This window comes from Prorops nasuta, unplaced genomic scaffold (genome assembly GCF_024137725.1).
Source record: "Prorops nasuta isolate Cenicafe-Biocafe unplaced genomic scaffold, Cenicafe_Pnas_1.2 PNAS00017, whole genome shotgun sequence".
Lineage (NCBI taxonomy): Eukaryota > Metazoa > Arthropoda > Insecta > Hymenoptera > Bethylidae > Prorops > Prorops nasuta.
Genome location: NW_027116814.1, coordinates 5,009,245 through 5,031,505, shown reverse-complemented (window position 1 = coordinate 5,031,505; position 22,261 = coordinate 5,009,245). Strand labels below are relative to the sequence as shown.

The 22,261-nt window shown below is 44.8% G+C and overlaps 1 protein-coding gene across 1 annotated transcript; it reads right to left on the bottom strand.

Moving 5' to 3' along the window:
* Positions 1-18,600: 18,600 nt before the first annotated feature.
* muc (dihydrolipoamide S-acetyltransferase muc) lies at positions 18,601-21,835 on the bottom strand. The gene is made up of 6 exons (XM_066737244.1): positions 21,230-21,835; positions 20,828-20,982; positions 20,330-20,736; positions 19,877-20,259; positions 19,505-19,804; positions 18,601-19,438 (listed from the first exon to the last, which is right to left on the bottom strand). The coding sequence occupies exons 1-6, from the start codon at positions 21,367-21,369 to the stop codon at positions 19,309-19,311; spliced, it is 1,515 nt and encodes a 504-aa protein (XP_066593341.1). The 5' UTR covers positions 21,370-21,835; the 3' UTR covers positions 18,601-19,308.
* Between the last annotated feature and the right edge of the window lie 426 nt (positions 21,836-22,261).

The following is a 22,261-nucleotide window of genomic DNA, read 5'->3' as shown; positions in this document are numbered from 1 at the left end:
CTATATCGGCGCGATAACTCTTTGTCGATTAAATGCGGAGGAGGTCAGAGGTCACCGAGTCATTTCGATATCAACGATAAAAAAAAAGGATAATTAATAGCATCTTTCCAAGTACGTAAATACCGCGCGGGGATGCGGATCGATGAACGGAGAGAACCGTGTGAAATGATCGCTAGCGGAACAATGTATATATATATATATAGTTGCGGCGGCGATGTTTCAATGAGGCTCGCTCGAATGATGACATTGGAAAAATGGTGCAATTGGCGTGCAACGGTCGCGTCGGGGAATATATTTATATATATATATATATATATATATATATAATTATGATTGCAAGGGAGAATCGCGATGAGCAGGATCGAGTCTGCGAAAGGTCAAAGGACGGTTCGGATCGCGCGAGCACCTTCCGCAGGTGGTGCTCGAATCGTGAGCAACCGTTGTGTTGTTGTTGATGCAGCTAAGAATAACGGCTGACCGAATGACATCTCGCCAATCTCGGCGGAGTGATGTGACCCCCGATCGGTCATCGGAACGTTCCGGGATCGATTTAACCTCCAGGATTCCGCGTTCATTGTTCCCATGGTTACGATTCTTGGAACGGCGAGTGACAGCGCAACACTGCGCTCGCTCGCTCGCGACCTAGCCGATTAAACCTCCTTCCCGGTCGATGCATATCTATACCGCTACATACAGCTACGTCCATATAATTGAGTCCCCCTCACCCCAGAGTACCTCAGCATCGATAACGCGAATAAAGAAACCTCCGCTAAATTTCACCGGCTTTTCAATCCCGCGGCCGACTAATAAACTCTGCTTCCTGGAAAAATTCCTACCGGTGCAATAATATAATAATGTAACAGCGAGCGAGTAGCCTTCGGCAGCAGCGCAATGCGCGCTCCGGACAGTTATCAAATCCGTCAGATTTATCGGTCCTATATAGTTGAGATAGAAAGTTACGTCGAGACTAATGCATCGGTGAAAAATGTCGTCTGTGCTGAACAGAGAGCAAGGCGATGCGAACGCGCGCGTGGCAAGGTTGCGATATCCTTCGAGGGACTTTTTCCTGGATCCGCGTTCAAGGACGGGAAGGTGTACGCCGACTTTCCGCGGGATTTTCAAGGAAGATCGTAAAGGCGAGGTCCCGGGAGGTTTCGTCGCCCCGCACGGGTCTCTCTCGATGGTTCGTTCGGTTCATCAGGAACGTCCGCGGGAATAAGCAGGGCGGGGGCGTGACTCGAAAGTTCGTGCCGTGTTCCCGGCGTACGGTACTCGGATTCTCAGCGGAATTTTGCCGCGGGCAGAGATCCCCGTGGCGTATCGAGTCGCCAAAGAGCAACCAGCCAGCCAGTCAAGAAGCAATGGTAATGACACCTGATACTCGAGCGTCCCAGCGAACGCGTGACCCGGAAACCGACCCGCCGCCATTTTTCCAATTCCAAGAGGAGCCGCGCGCGATCTAGATGCACTCTCCTCTCGCCCGACCTTCTCCTCCTTCCTCCTCCTCTCTCACGACTTCTTTTATGTCCCCTCGCTATAACCTCGCTTCCCGTTTCAAACTTCCACAAACCACGAGCGAGCATACATACACACGTTCATTGTTTTCGTCTTCTCTATTTCGCGAGGATGTAGATGTATCTTTGAAGATAATGTGCCCAACGCTCCAATTACCTCTCTTTCCTACTCCCATATATATATATATATATATATATATATATATATGTTATATAATTAAGTAAGTAGATCCCGTTTCGTGAAATTGGCAGTAATTATATCGTAGCGAGTTTGTTTATATTGAGATATTAGGAGGATCCGCATGGTGTGTATGTGCAACGTGTACGCGTTTGAGGGAGATTAGAGGGACGATGGGTTGGGGCCTGATCGGAGAGCAGCGGAGAGTCTCGGTTGGACCTCGACGGAGGTCAAACCGCTTTGGGGCATCGTGCTAACCGCATGCACCGGTGGATCCTTCTACCCGGAAACGATTTCCATCTGGCTCTCTCTTCTGAGCCATCATGCAGAGAAGAGAGAGAGAGAGAGAGAGAGAGAGACTGCGACTGGCCGGCTAGATTCGCTCTCCGCTTACGCCGACTCGTTGCGATTTTATAGTTTCTACGCCCTTGGCTCCGATTCGCGCTAAAATCCAGCTCTCTGGCCCTTGGCGATAACGCGAGCTTGAAATTTCAATTCAATGCGAACTTTAGAGATTCCGAGAGTCAGATATTGCCCGTCTCGCAATCATCCCGAGGAATGTACGTAGGAAATCGATACGCGCGCACGATCGCTGAAAAAATTCGTGACGGGACATTGCTCCTTTCCCGCTGCACACACACACACACACACACATATAAATCAATCGAGCAGAATACGTTTGAGAGTCTCGTCGTACGCGTATGTATATACATGCGCGACCATCGGCGAGTTGGACACGGTGTGCTCATCGGTATAGAGGCGCGGACGAATCACGTGCGATGCAGCGCGGAGAGAACAAAGGGGAAAATCTATATATCGTAGAAGGGGGAGGGGGTGTGTGGGGTGGTTCGGTTGCTCCCACAGGTACAGCGAGCAATTAGTTGATCGAGCGTGTATCCAAGTGTATCGAACGATCGAGACGACGGCGCAACGGCTGGCGTTTTGCTGCCGTTCGTGATTTATGCGGCATTGTCTCTCTCTCCCTCCCTCAACCCCTTAAGAGAGAGAGAGAGAGGGACAAGCGCCGGGCCTACCCCCTCCCTCGAATCTCCTGCACAATATAACTCGCGCGCTCGCGGCCCCGCGCTGTACAACTGCTGCTCCTCCATTATGGGATCCGAGCTACTAGCCAGGCGCTCCTATATGCCTCCTCGTCTACCATCGATCGACTCACTCAACTTTTTTCCCCTCCACTTCGATCCCCGGTCCCCGATAATTCTCGATTTATCGGTAAACACCCAATACACATCTCGAACAGATCTTCCCACCGTGTTGCTACGGAACAATAAACTACAAGAGTATCGTGTTCGATGCAAGTAGACTGGATAAGTCGAAAAATAAAATACAGGGAAATCGTGCTGTTGGAAAGGTCCGGTTGAAGAGAACCTGGCACAATTGTCTCATTTTTTCCCATTTCTCTCCCTCCTCCTCTTCTTCCCTCTTCCTCCTCTTGGACGAGACACGACGGAAAAAAGGTGCTTGTTTTCTAGGGCAAACTGCTGTTTTCCAAAGGGCTCCTCCCCCCTCCTCTTCTCTAGAAAACCGGGTGGAGGGAAAGGGGAGCGCGATTCGCGCCAAGTCACGCCTCGTTAGTCGATCCTTCGGGAGGATCGGTTAGACTCGATATCGAGAATCGAGTCTCGCTATCGCTCCGGAGAGTTGCTTCTACGCGTGACCGAGTCCCCTCCGTCCCTCCGCGATCATATATATATATATATATATATACAGGCCTAGCGCACAATGCCAGGTTTCGCCACGCCACGGCAATGTTGTTGTTGGTGCCAGTGATGCTTGCCGTAACCTCATTAGTCGCCTGATGTCTTTCTTAATTGCTCGCCTACCCGCTTTATTTATCGACGCCAATCCCTTCCGTACAAACACACACACACACACCCATGTATCTCTCTTCCTTGTACAAACGCGCGAGAAATAAAAAAACCTGCACCGTTCCTAGTGATTTTTCGCGTCTCTGATCCTCTCGTCACTCGGATGATCGAGGATCCAAGGAGCCAATAACTCTGTTTCGAATAGCGAGGCTGATCAACGACGAGTCGCCGCAACCAACGGTACCGATCGGACAATTCTTTGGGCGGGAGATTCGTGAAAATCACGACGGTCGATTAAACGCCGAGCCTCTATAGCTACATATATATATATATATATATATAGAGCGGCAACTGGAAAAAGGAGAAAAAAGGAGGCGGACCGAGCGAGATACTCGATAGCGGAGCGAATTTACACGAGCTGCTAAGTCGAAGACGCTCGACGGAGAAGAAACGAAGGAAGGAAGGACTAATAGCAGCGCAGCGAGCGGGACCACGCCACGACGGTGCAAACGCGCCGATCACGAGCGTGTCGCGTGCTTCGTGTAACTTGCAGGCAATTTCGAATAAAACGCTCGTCTCCGATATAGCTATATAGGATAAATCCTCCTAAAATAACCTCTCTCGCTGATCACACGACGTCCAGCCGCTGTGTTGTAATAAAAAAAAAAAAAAAAAAAAGGAAAAAGGAGAGAAAAGATTGAACTCTCTCGGATCGACCGACAGATTCTCCGAGCGAGCGTGTAATTTTTCTCCTGATGGATAATTTATGCGCGTGAAAGTCGAGTGCAGCTGGGTGCATGATTTTCCGAGGCGCGCGCGCGAGATAACGAGGAAAGGAGTTCGCGTGGAAGTGGTAACGGTGTGTCGCGACTGACAGCAGAAGTCTCGGGCGCAACGGGCTTAAATCATCCGGTAACAACGCTCGGATATCGGAGACGGGGACGATAGGACCGCGATCTAGTCATCGATCAATCGTGAGAAAGATCGATGCACGTACGCCCTGCGGATATACATGTATAAACAGTGCAGGGGGTTACGCGAATGGTGACACACACACCGACACACGCTGGAAAATGGAAAGTTATTCGAGACACTCGCGCATGGCATTGTCTCTTACCGCAAGGAGAGTCGAGAATGGGGCAGAGACGTATAAGATACAAATTTGTATAGGAGGAAAGAGCGCCAAGTTTAAGATGTATGATAAAGTAACGTGGGTGTGAGGGGGTGAGATAGCGATGCCGAGGCAAGTTTGCGTATATATATATATATATATATATACAGCTTTATATGTATACGTAGGAAAAGGAGGATCGAGAGAACCCACTGAGTTATGGACACATTGGGGATTTCTTCAGGTTGTACCTGCTGGCACCGGTTGGAGGAAAGGGCACGGACCGTGCTTTATTGAATTGGGTTGCATGATTTATGGTAGCGATCCCCGATCTCGCTCGATCAGCGCTCCCTGGCGGGGTTGACTCGTATAACTTCTCTAACCCCTGCGATTTGCTTTTTCCCCTCCAGCCGCACGCTCTATCCCCACTCAATCCTCGCGATACGATACTATCGTCGTGCGTCACCCATTAATTAATAGTCTTTTCGACAGAGTCATCCAGCTTCGCTCTCCTATTCGTCGACGCAAGATCCGATCGGCAGCAAAAACCAACGAAACGTTTCATCGTGCAAACTCGATCTAGCCGAAGGTTCGCTTGGAGCAACAAAGTCGTTCGTGCGTCTATATGGACTAATTCTATGCAAAAAGATTGGAGTATTACCGACCGAATCCGCCGCTCCTAACTAGAGAACTATATATATATATATATATAAGCCTTGTGATTTTTCTCCTTCGTTTGGTCCACGGTGATTTAACGAGAGCCGCGAGCCCAGCTGATGTTGCCGATCCTGCGGCGTTTTAAACTCGGAGATGTCGGAGCGATAAAGAACGTTGGCTCAACCTGTTGCTCGGCCGGTATCAGTGCTGCAGATTGATACTACGGTGCGCCGCCTCGTGTACCGTCCGATATAATGACGTTGTACGATTACACGGCGCAATAATCACACCACTTATTAATACAACGACGCAATCTTTCATCGTCCTCGCGACTAGAGATCTTGTACTCGGCGTCGCGTCGTTGAGAACTCGGGGGAAAACTCGCAAATTCATCTCTCTCTCGATATAAGCGCACGCACACACATGGATGCAGAAGAGAAGAAGATCGGTTAGTATGTTTATTTATTTTACTTGGGGAGGGGGGGGGGGGGGTCGAGGATGAATCGAAGATGATTCGGTGCGCAAACAAGACGAGGTATTGTTTCGCATGGATATATAGACCGTAGAGAGACGCGCGCGCGAGAAGATGGAAGTGATTTTGCACGTGGCACGTGGGCCGAGAGCGATAAAGCAAAGAGGTGAAATCTTTTCGAGAGAGGCAGGATAAGAGCTAGGCAGGCGTTCGTCTTGTTCTCTCCCGTACGTCAATAAAATCAGCGGGTGTGGCCGGACTCATTGGCAAGGTCTGCATGCTTAGTCCGCTTAGGGTCGTTGCCGCGCGAAGCGTCTTGGAGAAGAGCACGGAACCTACTCGTAAAACTATGGAGAAACCCGCAGCGAGAGAGGGAGAGAGCCCGAGTTGGAGGACGAAGGAAACGTATATTCTCCTCTCTCTCTCTCTCTCTCTCGATATATACGTAAGAAACCTGTATCATCGATGATCCGGCCATAGATCATCGAGAGCCTCGAACGATCCGATATATTGACACTTTATACTCAATTTGAGATTGCATCGAGTCCCGATCCCATGCTGAATTTTCCCATCGCGTATTTTTCCTCCTCTCTCTCTCTCTCTCTCTCTCTCTCTCTCTCTCTCTCTCTCTTTAGCACGATAAGAAGCATATCAACCGAAGCGCTACACGGAGAAACGCTCCTTCCCGCGTGATCGAGAATGAGGAGCCGATCGAGTGGGAGCGCTTATATATATATATATATATATATATAGAAAGAGAGAGAGGACGCTTCTGCGGATGTAAAAATAAGCCTTTTATCATCTCGCAGATTTTTCGTAACGAACCCGACAAGGCTGTGCGACGTTCCTTACGGAGCTTTAGATCAGAGTTAATCGCGCACGGGCGGTGCGATTGGCTGTCGTAAATACTTGACAAGCGATTGCATAAAGCATTGGGTAATCCGACAGGACCGGTGTGTAACGTCGGATGCAAACGGCGCTGGCCAATTTGAGACGACCCCGAAAATCCGACACGGCGCGCGAGGGAGAGAGAGAGAAAGAGAGAGAGAGAGAGAGAGTTGCCGAAGAGAGGAACCAGTTGGGCAACTGCATATATGCACCGTTGACTGCCACAGTATGCCGGTCCTGCGCGCCGGCCTCCGCTGCCTCGGCCCAGCATGCACGCTTGAATGATGGCTCGGACCTAGAACACGCCGAGTTCGGACCCCGTGTACCATGCAATTGCCTCCCTATATCAATCTCTTTATTGCTTCCCCCCCCCCCCCGTCACCTTCCACCCAACCGCCACCACCACTTCACTGCAATAAGCAACATTTCTCCCTGCTACGATCCTACTGTGCGTCTCTATATATCCTTTTTTTACCTCACCTACATACACAAATACATCCATATATAGCACGAACCATGCCCTCTCGATTCCCGATGTCCTCTCCAAACCTTATCAGCGTCGTTCGCTCGAAAAGAAGCCAGGGAAATCGATAAAATTGCTGGAAAAAAAAATTGAAAGAAAAAGTATACTTGGTGGCCGTTCCTCGCGAGGAAGACAATCTGTGCCAGAACTCGAGCTGGTACACCTGGAATAATTTTTACAGCGTATCACGGATGAATTACGCGGCACGTCCGCACCCCGGAATACCGGTCGAGAGCATTAACAATCGGCCGCGGTCTCGTGGTAATTACTGTCTCGCAACAATGAAGCTTCCCGTTCGGCAGTAATTTATACCGAATTGATATACCGCGACAGGCAGCTGTTAACACGGTTATGCGATAGCGTCCCGTTGCCCCAATATATATATATATACGTGTGTGGCGGAGGAGAAAAAATCGGAAAACAGAGCTCTTTCATCGTATATATACATAATATATATGTGTTCCCGATAGGCGAATTAGGAATTAGCAAGAATCGAACGGAGATTTTCGGAGCGTGAATAAAAATAAGATGGAGCAATATCAAATCTGTGCGCGCATGTGTGTAAATATAGTACGAGGGAGACGATTAAAATGTTGTTTTGTAATTTAGGAGTGATTTAGTAAGTAGATTGGCGAATGCTCGGGCAGCTTATCCGTTGGTCCTGGACGTTCTATCTTTCAGCGACGAGGCAAACTCCGCTGGACACCGCCACTTTGGCGCCACTCACTCCCACCCACACTCGGACTCACCACAGGTGAGCCAATCAGCACGCAAGTAAGCAAACACACAGTTTGATCCCGGTATATACGGCACATCGACACCGCTGTCAGGAAGTTTGCACCTGATGATGCTACGCGCGCACGCGCTCTTCTCTAACCTCCCTATATACATATATATATATATACCCTCCCCGTTCTACAGATAAACTCTATATAGATGTAGAGTATCTGGACCATCCACTCTAAACGAGAATTCTCCACGGGCGATAGAAAGTTGATGGACAAAACTGACGCAAACTTCTCCTTCGTTTATGTACATGTAAATTAATATTCCCATTAAAAAGAGGATCCATCGAGTCTATATTTCACCATACGACCTAATACCTATATATATATATATATATATATATGTATAGGGTTCTATACGCGATGCTTGAGAAACTTGACTCTTTTGGCAGTTGGAATAACGCAGCTCTCTCAGCAGCGATATGAATAAATAGCACGGTAGATATAGATAAGGCGGTAATAATAAATATTTGCCAGTACAATGTGAAATCTGTTATGATCGCTCGACTCGCTCACATTGGCAAATCAGAAGCAGAGTTCTCCAATCGACGTGTGTTGCTGCTGCTATATCGCAACCGTCGTCGTCGTCGTCGTCGCGTTTCTCGATCGCTATATTCCAAGTTGAATAATTGAGGCCCGCGTGCAACCATTAACAGCAATCTCACCCAATTACTTTCTACATTGTGTCATTTCGCGACGTAATTGAAATACCTGCTCACTTTTCGATACTCGTAATGCGCCTATATAAATTCCTGCATTCTAACAACCATTTCACGCCAGACTACTTTGTTGCAATAAACCAGATTGCACGCGATACTTCGGACACTTGGTCATTTTTCAATAAAATTTAGTATATTCGCAAGTCTATACTTTTACCAGCCATGATACAATTTTTCATTCACTGGAATCGCGTGTTTAAGCGAGTATTTTTAATTCTTCTATAATTTTACATGTTTCTATATACATACACATATATTGGAATAAATTATTTCTTACAATGGACGAGTACTCCTTTATGCACCCGACGTCCATTTTGGTGAACGTGGAATCGTTTTATGATAATTGTTGCTTCCAATAAACTTTATTTAATTCTTAGAGTACAAGGATATGTCGTGTGTGATTATTATTGACTTGGTCCTACCACAGTCACGTTACATATACATACAAACATCTACTCTAAACCAAACTGTAAATTTATTCTAAAGATTGCCAATCTCTACATAGTTGTGCTTTTCATCATTATATTTATTCTTACAAATATACCAATATAAAAAATTGACTAAAATGTCCAAAAGAAAATCTTGATACTCAAGAAAATAAGTCTTTTATCATTTACCTTGCACTGGTTTATATGGAGGTCGGGTACAAGAAGGATAAAATTAATAAGAGATTTTGCACTTACCTTTGGTGCAAAAATTTACAATAAAATACATATACATATACATAGATATATAAATATGAGGGAAATGGCAGAATAAAATGGGATGTTTTATTGTCTCTGGCAATAATTGGATGAAACGGAATGTCAAGATATTGCAAGAGGATCGAGATCGGTGGAACGTCTAGTTGGAACGATGTAATTATAGATTGCGTCTCTATTGGGGCGACCTCTGTGCCGGATCTTATCGCGACTCATCGTGAAAATAGTATCGCGATTGCGATAATTGCGCGCGAGCCGGCTAAATCTAATGAGCGGGGCCAAGTTTCGCTTTGGCAATAATCGCGGTTCGTTGTTAAAAGATCGAATCGACGATTCGGTTCTCTTTCTCTCTCGAAGACGAATTCGGGCGCGGCTGGCGCAGGAGAGAAAGGACAAAGAGAGCTAGCGCGAGCGACAGTGATCCAAGTATATATAGTCAATCGACGCGCGCGCGCGCGCGCACTGTTCTCCAATACTGGATCGCGGACAAATCCAAGCAATTAATCCTGCCCGCTTGTACACAATACACCGCCACATTTGTTTAACCTCCGCGTCTAATCACGAGTCGGATTATTGACCTCCTGATTTACTACCAACCGAGTGTCGTTATTTCCGAGATAATTGCCGCTCGATCCCTACCCCTCCCCCCTCTACCACTTTCACTCTCTTTGCTATTTCAATACGGAAGATCTCGCGCGAGACAATCCGCGCCGTTATCGATGCGCTCGAAAAAGAAAATTCCATGGATATTCCTCTATATAGGTTCAAAGATACGGAGAGAGTAAAGTAGGATAATGGTCCCGACGCGCATGTGTGTTGGTTTAGGGCGGAGGGAGGGGGGTGTGAAAATTTCATTGCCGTTATTTACCGTGCGCCAAGAGTATTTCAGAGTGAGGAGGTACATCAGTGACAAATGGACGTAAATCTTCTGGTAGGGAGGAAAGGTCTAATCCGTTCCGTACTCGAGACTCGACCGGATCTCAGCGTGACGCGCAAAGTACCTACATCTATATATATATATATATATATATACGTTACCACGCGAGGGGGTAGACGGTGCAAGCAAACACCACAACACACCGTCCGTTTCGCGACGCACTCGCTCTCCGACGACGAGTCTATGAATCAAACGACTAGAAAGGGAGGGGTGGAGGGGGGAGGAAGCAAGAAAAGAGTCGCGCACGCGGTGAAGAAGAGACCGAAGCCAGACGCTAATACACAGAGACAGCTAAAGTTTCTACCTAACTGACGCTAAGCAATATGCTTATCGAGCGGATAATAAATTTAACGGACGTAAGAAAATTTATTCTCTTTATATGCAACGTCACTCTCTCGCATATGCAAGATAAAAAGTGTATGCACCGGCGATTGAGACTTTTGCAGAAATATAAATCGGGCCAAGAAGGAGGAGGAGCGTATATATATGTGCATGTGTATATCGAGAATAAAGGAAGAGAAAAAGAGAGGTAAACAGCTTCGGAAGGTAAGCAAGGTCCCTCCGGCATGCGCTAGCGAATCCCAGGGTGGTCCTCCGATCAGAACCAACTCCAACTACGACATGACAAGCTGCCATAACTGGTTAAACATATACCTATCTGCAACGTGACCTGATCGCTCTCGACGTTTAAGAAATTAATGTCCATCCGCCGCGACTATTATTAGTCGCAAGAAAAACCGTCGCTCGGAGAGAGAGAGAGAGAGAGATAATTACTCGAAGAACGCATTTGTCCAGAGATATCGACGCGATTTCTCGCAAGTGCTCCCCACCTGGAGATGAATCGGGCAAATTTAATATCCGGCACCTGTATATCTATAGCTATATATATATATTGGAGGAGTTGGTCCAGGGCGAGGCTGATATTATTAACGCGATGGGAATCGCGAGAAATTCGTCACGCTGGTTCCAGAGACGCAGATGCGAAGGGTCGATACGCGCCAACACTGCGAAGAGAGCAAGAAAAAATCACGCGGCCATTGGAGTGGCGCGGCGCATCGCATCGCTGGAAATGTCAAAGTTATCAGATAGATAAGAAAAGCGCGACTGTACCTTTCTCGCGCTTTCCAATTTCTCGACTCACGATTCTCCCGAAGGATAACGACGCGCGCTGCTCCTCTCTGCCAATGCTGGCACCGAGGAGCAAATAAGTTATCCATCCATCGGTTCGCGATTTACGATTGCGAGCAACAACGTACGCGCGGCGAGTTCAGGATGACGTGAATATCGACGCTCGCGCGACTTTTCATGAACGTCAAAGCCTTTATACGCGGAAAATATCATGTATACGAGAGGTGAATGCGTTCTGATCGAGGGATAGAAAAAATCACCACGAGACTCTTTTTTTAAGTCTTAAAGATATACTAATGAGATATATGTATAGTTGAGCGGTAGAATTTTTAACTAATCACAGTGGATAGACTCGGGTATATATATCGGGCTACCTGGAAGGAGGCGGTGGAGTCCCGCGTGCTCGGACATCGATTCGAATCAAATTATGTTTGGCCGAGCAAAAAGAGTTACAAGAAGAGGGCGTCGTACGAGTGGGGAGCGGGGTGCGCACATGGGTGTATATATAGCGCGGGGTATATGCGCTTGAAAAAACCGGTTTGCGAGTGCAGGCCGCGCGCGCGCATGCAGCACGGCCGAAAACGATCTGTCTTGATGCGTGTGATATGCGCCTGATGCTGCACTTTTACACACGATTAAAGCAGATCGGTCAATTAAGGTTTAATTTGACACCAGCCAAGCGCGACAAGGTGGACCAGCAACCGAGGAATAAGGCGCAAACATTATTGCTGCAGATATAACGATCAAGGACGCTTAAACTTGCGCGCCGTCTCTCAACCTGTTATTATATATATGTGTGTGTGTTAGGAGGGATTCCTTATTTACGTATGTACGTGTAGTGTCATAGACGCGATCGGATCGTTAAAGGAGAAGTGTCCTCGAAGGTGCGCGCGCTGCTCCGCGATGAGATTTCCTATCGCGATACGCCCACGTGCCGCCACAAATACCACAGGTGTGTCCTTCCGTCTTTATTTTTATCTCCGTGCGCTAGTGCGGTGTATCGTGTGGACCACACCAGACGCCCCTCCCCCCCCCCCTCCCTTACATATATGGAAATGCGAAAATCCTCCTCCGCGAGCGGAACACGAATATAAAGATGAAGAAACTTGGTAGCAATTATGATCGAGCGAAATGCGCACCTGTGGCGAGTGAGAGAAAACTCTTTGGTGTTAATCGAGACTCGAGAGAATAATCGTAAATCTGTATAAATAGGGGCTTTGATGGAAAGGGATGAGAGAGGCCGAGTGGAACCAAGTGGCACATGAGCGAAGCTTCCACTAAAATGTCAAATCGAACGAAGCGTTTGAAGACGAGCGATAAAAATTAAATCGCCGTGGAAATCGGCATTCCTGAGAGATTGGAACGGCCAGTTGGTGCGAGTAAAAGAGGCGATAAAGAAATCGAGGAGGACTCTTCTCGGTGGCGGCTTGGTGGTGGGCGTCCAACAGCCAACATAAAGCAGCCTTGGTGCTTGGTGGCCGGAGTAGAAAAATGGCGGTGCATCCACATGGGCCAGGACCCAAGTAGTCTTCTTCCTCTACTTTACGAGAAAGCTTAATACAGAGTTCGCGTCGGTATAGAGACGTTATAGGAACAAACTAGGCCCTCCTGCCTGCGCAGTTATTGCTCCCATGCTTTCTTCCCGCTTCTTTCATTGGCCGCGCCCCCGTATAACCCGAGGATGAAAACACCGAGCTTGAAATTTCTAAGAAAAACTTCCATCCAAACACCTTCTTCTACTCGCGATTATGAATTGGATCGACTCGATCACTATTATTCGTAAAACAAAAGAATTTCTACTGTTGAACTATATACACATATATATATATATATATATATACACACGAGTCCTCGAAATGGCAAAGTTTTACTCGAAAACACGTGGAGCGGAATAAAAGAGATGCGAGTTTGTATTTGGCGCGTGCAACTGTTCGTTATAGGGAAGTTGAAGAGTAGGACCGCCCGCGCTGCGCGGCGAGGATGTCGAAGGACGAAGGGCTCCTCCTTTTGGCCAAGCGAGCTGGTATCTATCGGGCTAAAGCGAGTCGCGCGGTGCTCGTAAAGAGGAGCGAGCTCCGGTGACAACCGCTATGACGCGCAATTTACGACCCGGAGGTCGAAGCCCGGGTCGAATCGTGAACACTAGCTATGCGACGCGGGGCGTCGCGCCGCCGCGCCGCACCGACCAAAACTCGATCCCTCGAGAGAGAGAGAGAGACGAGAGCTTCGCGCGCGATGCAAAGCCACCAGAATCCTCTTCGCGACATTCCGCGTATCTCTCTAAACTTTCAGCAAACCTCTACAAACGTCGCGCGAGATCAACTGTCAAACGAACGAAGCTTCTCTTTCTCTAACAACGCGGAATCTTCATGGTAGACGTGTATATATATACATTCACGAAGCAGTTTTCGAATCTACGCGAGTTTATCGTCTATGTATACGGTTTTCTCGATAGACAAAACCTATAGCGAAGTAAACAACAACAAGGACTCTCGCTGCTAATGTATTAATCGTGTTTCGGTGGACGGTACCGGAGAGATTCGGATCGTGTGACATAGTTTTGATTTATAGCCGGACCGTAATTGACTGGAGAAATGAGGATAATTCGTCGAGCACGTGTGGTCTCCTCCTCCTCCTCCTCCTCTTCCTCTTCTTGTTCTCTGGGAGCAGGATCCTCGACGGAGTTAGGCGGTCGCATTGTCGCAGCGCGGAATGAATTTAATACCACGTGTGCACAGCCAAGTCCTTTTTCCTCGATGGTCTATATAGTTATACGCGTGCAGTAACGCTCGATTACAAACTCCAGTTTACGACTTCTCACTAACGCAAAGCTGCCACTTGTCGTTGGCCTGAAAATGACCAACGCACGGAGGTCATCTCATTCTTCCTACGACCAAGTTGAGCTTCTTCGGCAACGACTCGAAGGAAATTTCGCAAGCCGAAACCGAGAGGAAGGCGCGAGGCTCGATAAAAGGCTTCGTCAGAGTTGAAATATTGCATGGGGGACGAGGAAGCGGGTTTAAAGTTTCGCGTCCTTAAATCCGATCCTCGACTTTCGCGAAAGCTTACGGCGCTCGAGTAAATTCTTCGGAAAAGATCGACTTTTATTGCTAGTTTAGTCTCGCGACCCTCTAACCGTGGTTAACACGCTTGCTCGTGTATATGTACGGGCTGTACACATATTTCTGTCTGGCTGATGTCATTCCTCGCAAGTGCCTTTCTTTTCTTTCGCAATTCCATTTCGCGTTACACGCAGGAAACCGACGCTTTTCGAGCTTCAATCTTCCTAAATTACTAAAAATTAAAAGCAATTTCCCAATAACGAGACTCGCGATATACCGTATCCATTTTCGAGTATGGAAAACTGAAACATTGAAAACCTACAGCTGCGTCTTGACCCAAAAGTCCAAGACTTCAACTTTCCGGATGTTCGGGGGAGGAAAATGTTAAGTGAGTGGAGAGCAGAGTGGCCCCCATGCAATATTTTTAACTTCACGGACGCGCGAGCACAGAAACCGTAACCCCGTGACCTCGACACGATATTCGAGATAAATCTCTGCGACGTTGGTGAAAATTCTGGAACCGGAGGCCCAAAGAAGCTGCGCAAATCTCTCGTTGCTTTCTCACCGAGTGCTATCGACCGATGCAACGCGCCAATGCTCGAAATTTCCCTATAAAGTATAAGTACAAGCATATATACGCAATGTAGAGAGAGAGAGAGAGAGAGAGAGAGAGAGAGAGAGAGAGAGAGACAAAACTAAGCATTGATAAAACCGTGGAAGAATAAAGACCAACCGAGGGAAGTATATAATTCCAAATGAAAAGAGAGAGAGGGAGAGGAAAGAACGAGACACGTCTCGCTACTTCTCTATATACATACGTTATATTCAAATGAATGCGTGGGCTACGAAGAGAAAAGGCGCAGGTTGATTCGAAACTACGAACTGTGAGCACAGGTTGATATACCAAAGTGGAGAGAGTCCACGTTTCTCCTCCTCCTATAAGATTCGACCAATAATCATGGATAGAAGAGAAAATAGATTCATCGAGATAACAAACTCGATATTGTTAAGATCCAACGTTGGCGATTCCTCAATTTTGACTAGTTTGCTCTTACGCGAGATATTTTTCCTAGAGGCGCGAGTTAACGAAGGGACGGAGAGTGTCGCGTCTGTTGGGTATTAAGCGTGGTTTATATCGTAAGAGAGGAGAGATTCGCGGAGGTCCAGTTTTGTTGGGAAAATAGTCCGCCTCCGCGGGTGAGTCGAAGCAAAGCGTTTATGAAGTCTGCTCGCTATAAGGTGAGCGCGAGCTTGTGTGTGTATCTACGGAGGAGTCCGGAGAGTCTAGAAGGGACATTATTTCTGTGATTTTCGCGTAGGCCGTGCCAGTCTTGCCACGCATGCAGCCCCGCAGAATGTGGCCCGACACGTGGCGCCACCGTGTCCGCGACGCGTTAAACCGGCGTTTCACGAATTTTTCCATTTTTTTCGCCACTCTATATGCACACAATTATTGTTCCAGAGCGAAATTGCCAAAACGCTCTTTTGGATCGAGTCCAGGAAAATACGAGCGAGAAATACTACTGATCAGAGCTGTACGAGCTCGACTTCCGGATCGCAGCTCGTTTCGCGCGATTCAATCAGGATTTACGAGGAAAAATTGGGAAAAGATGCGTAACGCGTTCTGCCAATAAAACACTCGCTAGAAACATCAAAACGCGCCTATGATTTACGAGAGTTTTACAGCTATCCGCGTGTAGAAAAGCCACTCGAATATGCATCGCGTTAATTGCGAAATAAACCTTGCGATTTCTGTATCTCAAGCACGCGCGAGCGCGATCCAGAATCCAATGGAAAAATGGAACCGAGTGCAACGCGAAAATAATAAATAGCAGGTAGAACGGGTTGAAAAGTGGCTCGCGGACACTTTTATAGGTCGTTCGAGGCAGAATGCTTGGCAGTTAAGTAATTTATTTCTTTATCGAGAAATAAAAATCTTGGCTGGTGTCAAACGGTTAACTTAACGAGGCGGGGCTGATAAAAAAATCCCTTGGAAACTGAAGAGAGAGAGAGAGAGAGAGAGAGATGGTCGGGACCGGGTCGAGAGTCGAGAGCGAGGGTGACGTGATCGTGATCGATGTAAATCGCTTTCTCGATCTATCCGTAGCAATCCGCGGTCAGGTACCGCAGGCTTGCCTCCTATTCGCTCGATATATCCCTCTCTCTCGATGTGTACGTATATATATATATATATATATATATATATATATATAAATAAGGGAGAGAGAGAGAGACCAGATTGTGGGTGTACGAAGAATATTTCAAGTGTAGGTAGCAAGTACACAGCTTTAAATTTAAATGTAATGATAGCTGAGTCCAATAGTGAAAAGTATATGCATGGGGATAGATGTAGGAATGTGTGTCCGTGTATCTGCTGGTCGAACGAGATTTCTTTCCGGGTCACGCCATGCCACGCCACGCCACGCCACGGCAGGTTGTCGCTGAAGGTACCTTATATACACCCATTGTGTTCCGCATGCCCGATATCTCGATCCTCTTAGCTGGCATCGATTAGCATTGATTTACTGGCCAGCGTGTTATTGGCCCGTAGCCTCTAGGGGAGATCCTTTACCTATCGATACTTTCTTGCTTTCTTCCTCTAATTTACTCTAATATGTATATATATAGAGTAAAATCATCATTCGTATTATTTTGTATCCAAATTTCTTTCGTTTATTGACAATCAATTCTCTCTATAATATTCTTGGCAAATTGTCAATCTTTTCTTCAAGGTAAAAAGTGTTTACAAATATTCTCTAAATTTGCATGCTTCATAAATATGCAGACTAACCTTAACTATAGTTTTGGTTCCTTAAAATTTAATTATTGCGTTTAAAGCTTCCATATACGTATAGATCAGAAGAGTGTATCCATACTATTGTATCAAACAATAAAATTATGCTACGTCAGTCGTAAAATGTCCTTTTTTCACACGATGAAACTTTTTTTCGGATGACTTTCCCATTAAACGGCAAAAATAATCTAAAAACAAACGAAAAAAACAAGAATTTTACTTATAAAAGTTTAATATTATATCGCACTTTAATCAACAGATTGGGACAAGTTCGACACGACTGATGTAAATTTTGTTTTTTATCCCATTACTATATAATTCCTTCTTGGAGTTGATAGAAAGCAATATACATTATCGAAGCATTTCCAAAGCAGTCGAGTCTCTGCACAATGGTTCCTGAGATTTGTTACACAGCCCACTGTACGAGTCTCGCGCTCTCGCACCGTATACAGATAGAACAACTGGCCAAGTTTGAGAAAATGCAAACTGCGCCAGTTAAAACAACTGACCTAACGTATACATTACAAGAGCAAGGCATTCCCTAGGCAGAAATACAAGGGATATACAAAGTGCACAAGATAGATGGTAATCAGGAAAAGCCCAAGAAAACGGCGAAGAAGGAATGGAGTCTCGCAAGAGCGATTCGCAGGTGTATACAATCAGTGCTGATAAGGTCTTGCGCGCGCCTTTTAGCGGAGAGAGTTCGACAGAGTACAATGAGATCGTTTCCTAACATGGCTTAATTGCATCGAACGTGGAAAAGACACCTGCGGCACGCAACAGCTGATAACTGCTGCTCGAGGATTCGAGAGAGATTGCGTAACCGTTCCTTATTGCCAGTGTGGGATCGCACTCATGCAAATTAATCGATATCTCGATAAAATCGCGGAAACCAACATTCTATCCGTTCGACCTTCGCGCCTTGCCTTTAAAGTGTCTTTTATATAGCCTTGCGGATTCCTTTCGCACCAGGATTATCCGAAAGAGCACGCAAAGCTTTTTCCACGGTTTGCACAGAAGCAACAATCGAGTAGCGAAGCAAGTCATTTTTTTTAACTCACTTTAACAATGGGCAACGCGTAATTCACTCTTTTTTCTAAAAGTAATATTCTCGTGTCTCGTATTCATCGCTGACAAGTATTTTCTCTTACCAAGCGTGGTAAATGTTTTACTTTTACAGAAATTTCCTTTACCAGCAATCGGCAAACTTTGAGAAAAAGATGAAGCTGGAAACAATTGGCAGTCAATGATAAGATAAAATATAAAATTCAACTTTTTTTGTAAATTAATAATACTTGAAGAATATTCGGTTTTAAGCCTAATTTATTAAATAACATGTATACATTTTCATGTATTTTCTATGAACACTTTGCCAAATTACCGAGGTATATTTCCTGTATGAGACGCAAAAGTGTACTCTCGCCACTTGTTATATCGACGGATGTATTAATATTTAATAGTTATACCTGTTATATGTACAATTGGCCTAGTAAAGTAATCGTATGAATCAGTTTTGCTAATTTAATTGTCAGGGCGTCTGACATTATTTTTATTGAAATAAAAATATAAAAACGTAATTCCTAACTCGTCAAGATAATAAACGAAGAGACTTCTATACAATAGGCGTTACGTTTCATTTATTTAGAAACTTGTTAAAAATTATGATTATATTATGGCAAATACGCTTCGCGTCTACAGCCCTGACAATTTAATGTTCAACATAATATTATACCTGTACAGGATTTTAATTTTTAACAATGTTTAACAAGATATGTTTCTCTTACATAAATATATATATATATCTCTGAAGAAAAACAAAAATTGTCTGAAAACGCTGATATCCTTATTTGTAACGTAAGTTTAAAGTTGGTGATGTGTGCGGTAACCTTAAACTTAAATTCTTCTTAATCACAAATATGAGAACCGCGTATATCAGTCTGATCAGTCGCTTGTGCATAGTTCATGTTTGCTCGATGTAGTAGCTCCAGGCAGTTAATGGATTACTAAGATTCTCTACAAAAGCATCGTCGTTGGGTTCTCCATGAAACTTTTGAAAGCGGATAACCATTGTGCACCGACCGCACCATCTACCGTACGGTGGTCGCAGCTGGCAGTAACGGACATGTATTGGGCAGTGCTGTATCTACGAAAAAAATAAATGTCAGATAAAGTGGAAAACCAAGATAATGGCAAACTTAATTATATTTACCCTTTCTCATTTTTGGCAGGAATCAATCTAGCTTCAGTCGTGCCTATCGCGAGAATGATCGATTGCGGTGGGTTTATGATAGCGGAAAAGTTCTTAATACCAAACATTCCTAAATTCGACACGGTAATGGTGCCCCCTTGGAACTCGTGTGGCTGCAATTTCCCGTTTCTAGCCTTACCAGCTAATTCTTTCACTTCTTTACTAATTTGAGTGATACCCTTTTTATCCGCTTCAAATATAATAGGCGTTATCAATCCAGCTTCCGTACTCACAGCAACACTTACATCTACACTGTTGTATCTGGAAAAGTTTTCCAATTAATATCTCTCTTTAAATCAATGGTAGAGCACACCTTGAAAAATAAATACTCACTGCCTAATGACATCACCTAACCAAGCACTATTTCCCTCAGGTACTTGTTTGCAAGCCATAGCCATACCTTTAATAACAATATCGTTTACACTAATTTTGGTCTTCTCCTTTTCTAACATTTTATTGAATTGCTCTCGCATTGCTAACGCTGCATCCATTTTAATATCGATCGACAAATAATAATGAGGAATAGTCAGTTTGCTCTCTAGCAAACGTTTCGCTATTACCCCTCGTATGCTAGATACGGGGATATCGGTACTCTCTGCACCAGAGGGTGCGTATGCTGATGCTCCTACACCTGCAGCTGGAGCCCCTACCCTAGCTACTGCACCATCAAGATCTTTCGCTTTAATTGAGCCAAATAAGCCAGACCCTTTCAAGCCCTATGAAAAAGATAAGAGTTATTACAGGAAACGATACATTGCGATGTTAAATTATTCACGCAAAACTTACTTGTAAATCAAGCCCTTTTTCCGTAGCGAGTCTCCTAGCTAATGGACTAGCGTAAATTCTTTCTCCGGAAGAAGCTGCGAGTTTTGTAGATGTGGGAGCAGCAGCTGTAGCAGGAATTGCAGGAGTTGAAGCTGGAGCAGCAGCTGTAGCTGCAGCAGGAGCTGCGGCTGCAGCTGGAGGTGAAGATGAATCTGGCGATGCTGCTGCATCATCTTTAAAATCTTTAAAAGCAGCTACACTGGCTTCATCCGATACAATAATACAGACTAGTCTGCCTATAGATACATTTTTGGTTCCAGCAGGTACAATTATTTTTGCTAAATATCCTTCTTCTGGAGTTTCAAATCCCATTGTGGCCTTATCAGTTTCAATTTCTGCTAAGAGGTCCCCCTCGTTCAGTTTGTCACCTGATATAAATTGACAATCATTTTTTTAATTAAATAGACGATTAAACTTTAAAAGTAATTCATAATTATAAATACATTTGACAAAAATTACCCTCTTTCTTTTGCCATGAAACTATACTGCCAGTTTCCATAGTTGGAGATAATGCAGGAAGCTGTACTTTTACATGATCTGGATAATCTCCGTAAAATCTGAATTGCTGTTTCCATGGTGCCACTGTCAAACGTAATGTAGTAAAAACTTCAATCCTGAGAATAATTTGTAACACATTATTGATCAAAATACATTTTATTCTAATAGATTCTTTACTTATAAATATGTAATAAATTGTTTTTTTTTTTATTCAGGTGGAGGGAAAATACAGGTTAAAGGATTGTGTGTGGAGACTTAAGTTATATTGGACTAAGGTTAATTGATTTATGAATGAGTTACAAAAATTTATTCAGAGAGAAATTAAGAGGAGAATAAGTTGTAATTGAAGGGTATGATAATTACCTTTGCAAGAGAGAGGAGAGAAGAGAATGTTTTCTGTGAAGACATCGAACAGCAATGCACCTTACAGTATTGTTTCTAACTGCAGTTCGAAGTATCTTACGTGCCAAATCATTACGTAGAGTTGACGTGGTCCGTATCATATCGATAGTTCTTTTTTAACAGACACTGCTGGTGTCCGTTAGTTAAGTATGATGAGATACCGAAAATCCTACTGCAGCTCTTCAACGAGCACAGCAACTGGCGATGATATCGTTAACGTTAACGTAAAACAAGGTCAGGCGGCAGGCCAGTGTTGAGCTTTAGCCAATGCCAAATTAGAGGTCATTTAAAAGGTCACGTGGTCAAAACGTTGCTTTGCTCAGAAATCAGCATGCTACTGTTTTTCAAAATGGCGCAATATTTGATGACCTATTCTAAAGGGATATTATCAATAAAAATCTATGAACTTTGAAGCTCATATAATCTTGCCCTAAACTTTATTAACAAATTTTTTGTGGCACACACTCAAGTCACACAAATACAGTTTTACTAATTCTTAGGGTAATTAACCGACGGCACCGACGCTATTTCGGGTTCCGCACTAGAAGTGAAACTATGGCGTGACACTCGCATTAATTTAAAAAGGGATCACTCACGTTAGTTCAAAAAAAAAGGTTTGGAGTTCAGGTGGCGTAGCGGTCGCAATTTGTAATACGGATAGTGCGCGCATGCGCAACTACTTCGATTTACTCAAATATCTGCCGCGCTATTATAGTTGCGTGGATTTCTCTATTACCGTTTTCAACATTTAACAAAAATTTATTCTTTCAATTTTTATTCAAAATAAATTTTTTCTTCTTGCAAGGAAAAATCTATATTTTATTATTGCAAAATAGAAAAACAAATTCTATAAATATACCACATATAGTAGTTATTATAATTGTAATTTCTTTATGGATAACGATTCCCTTTAATATCAAATTTGTATGGCCTTTATTAGTTTGGAAGATGTACATTTTCAAAAATTACGTGCTTTATCGAAAAATTCAAATC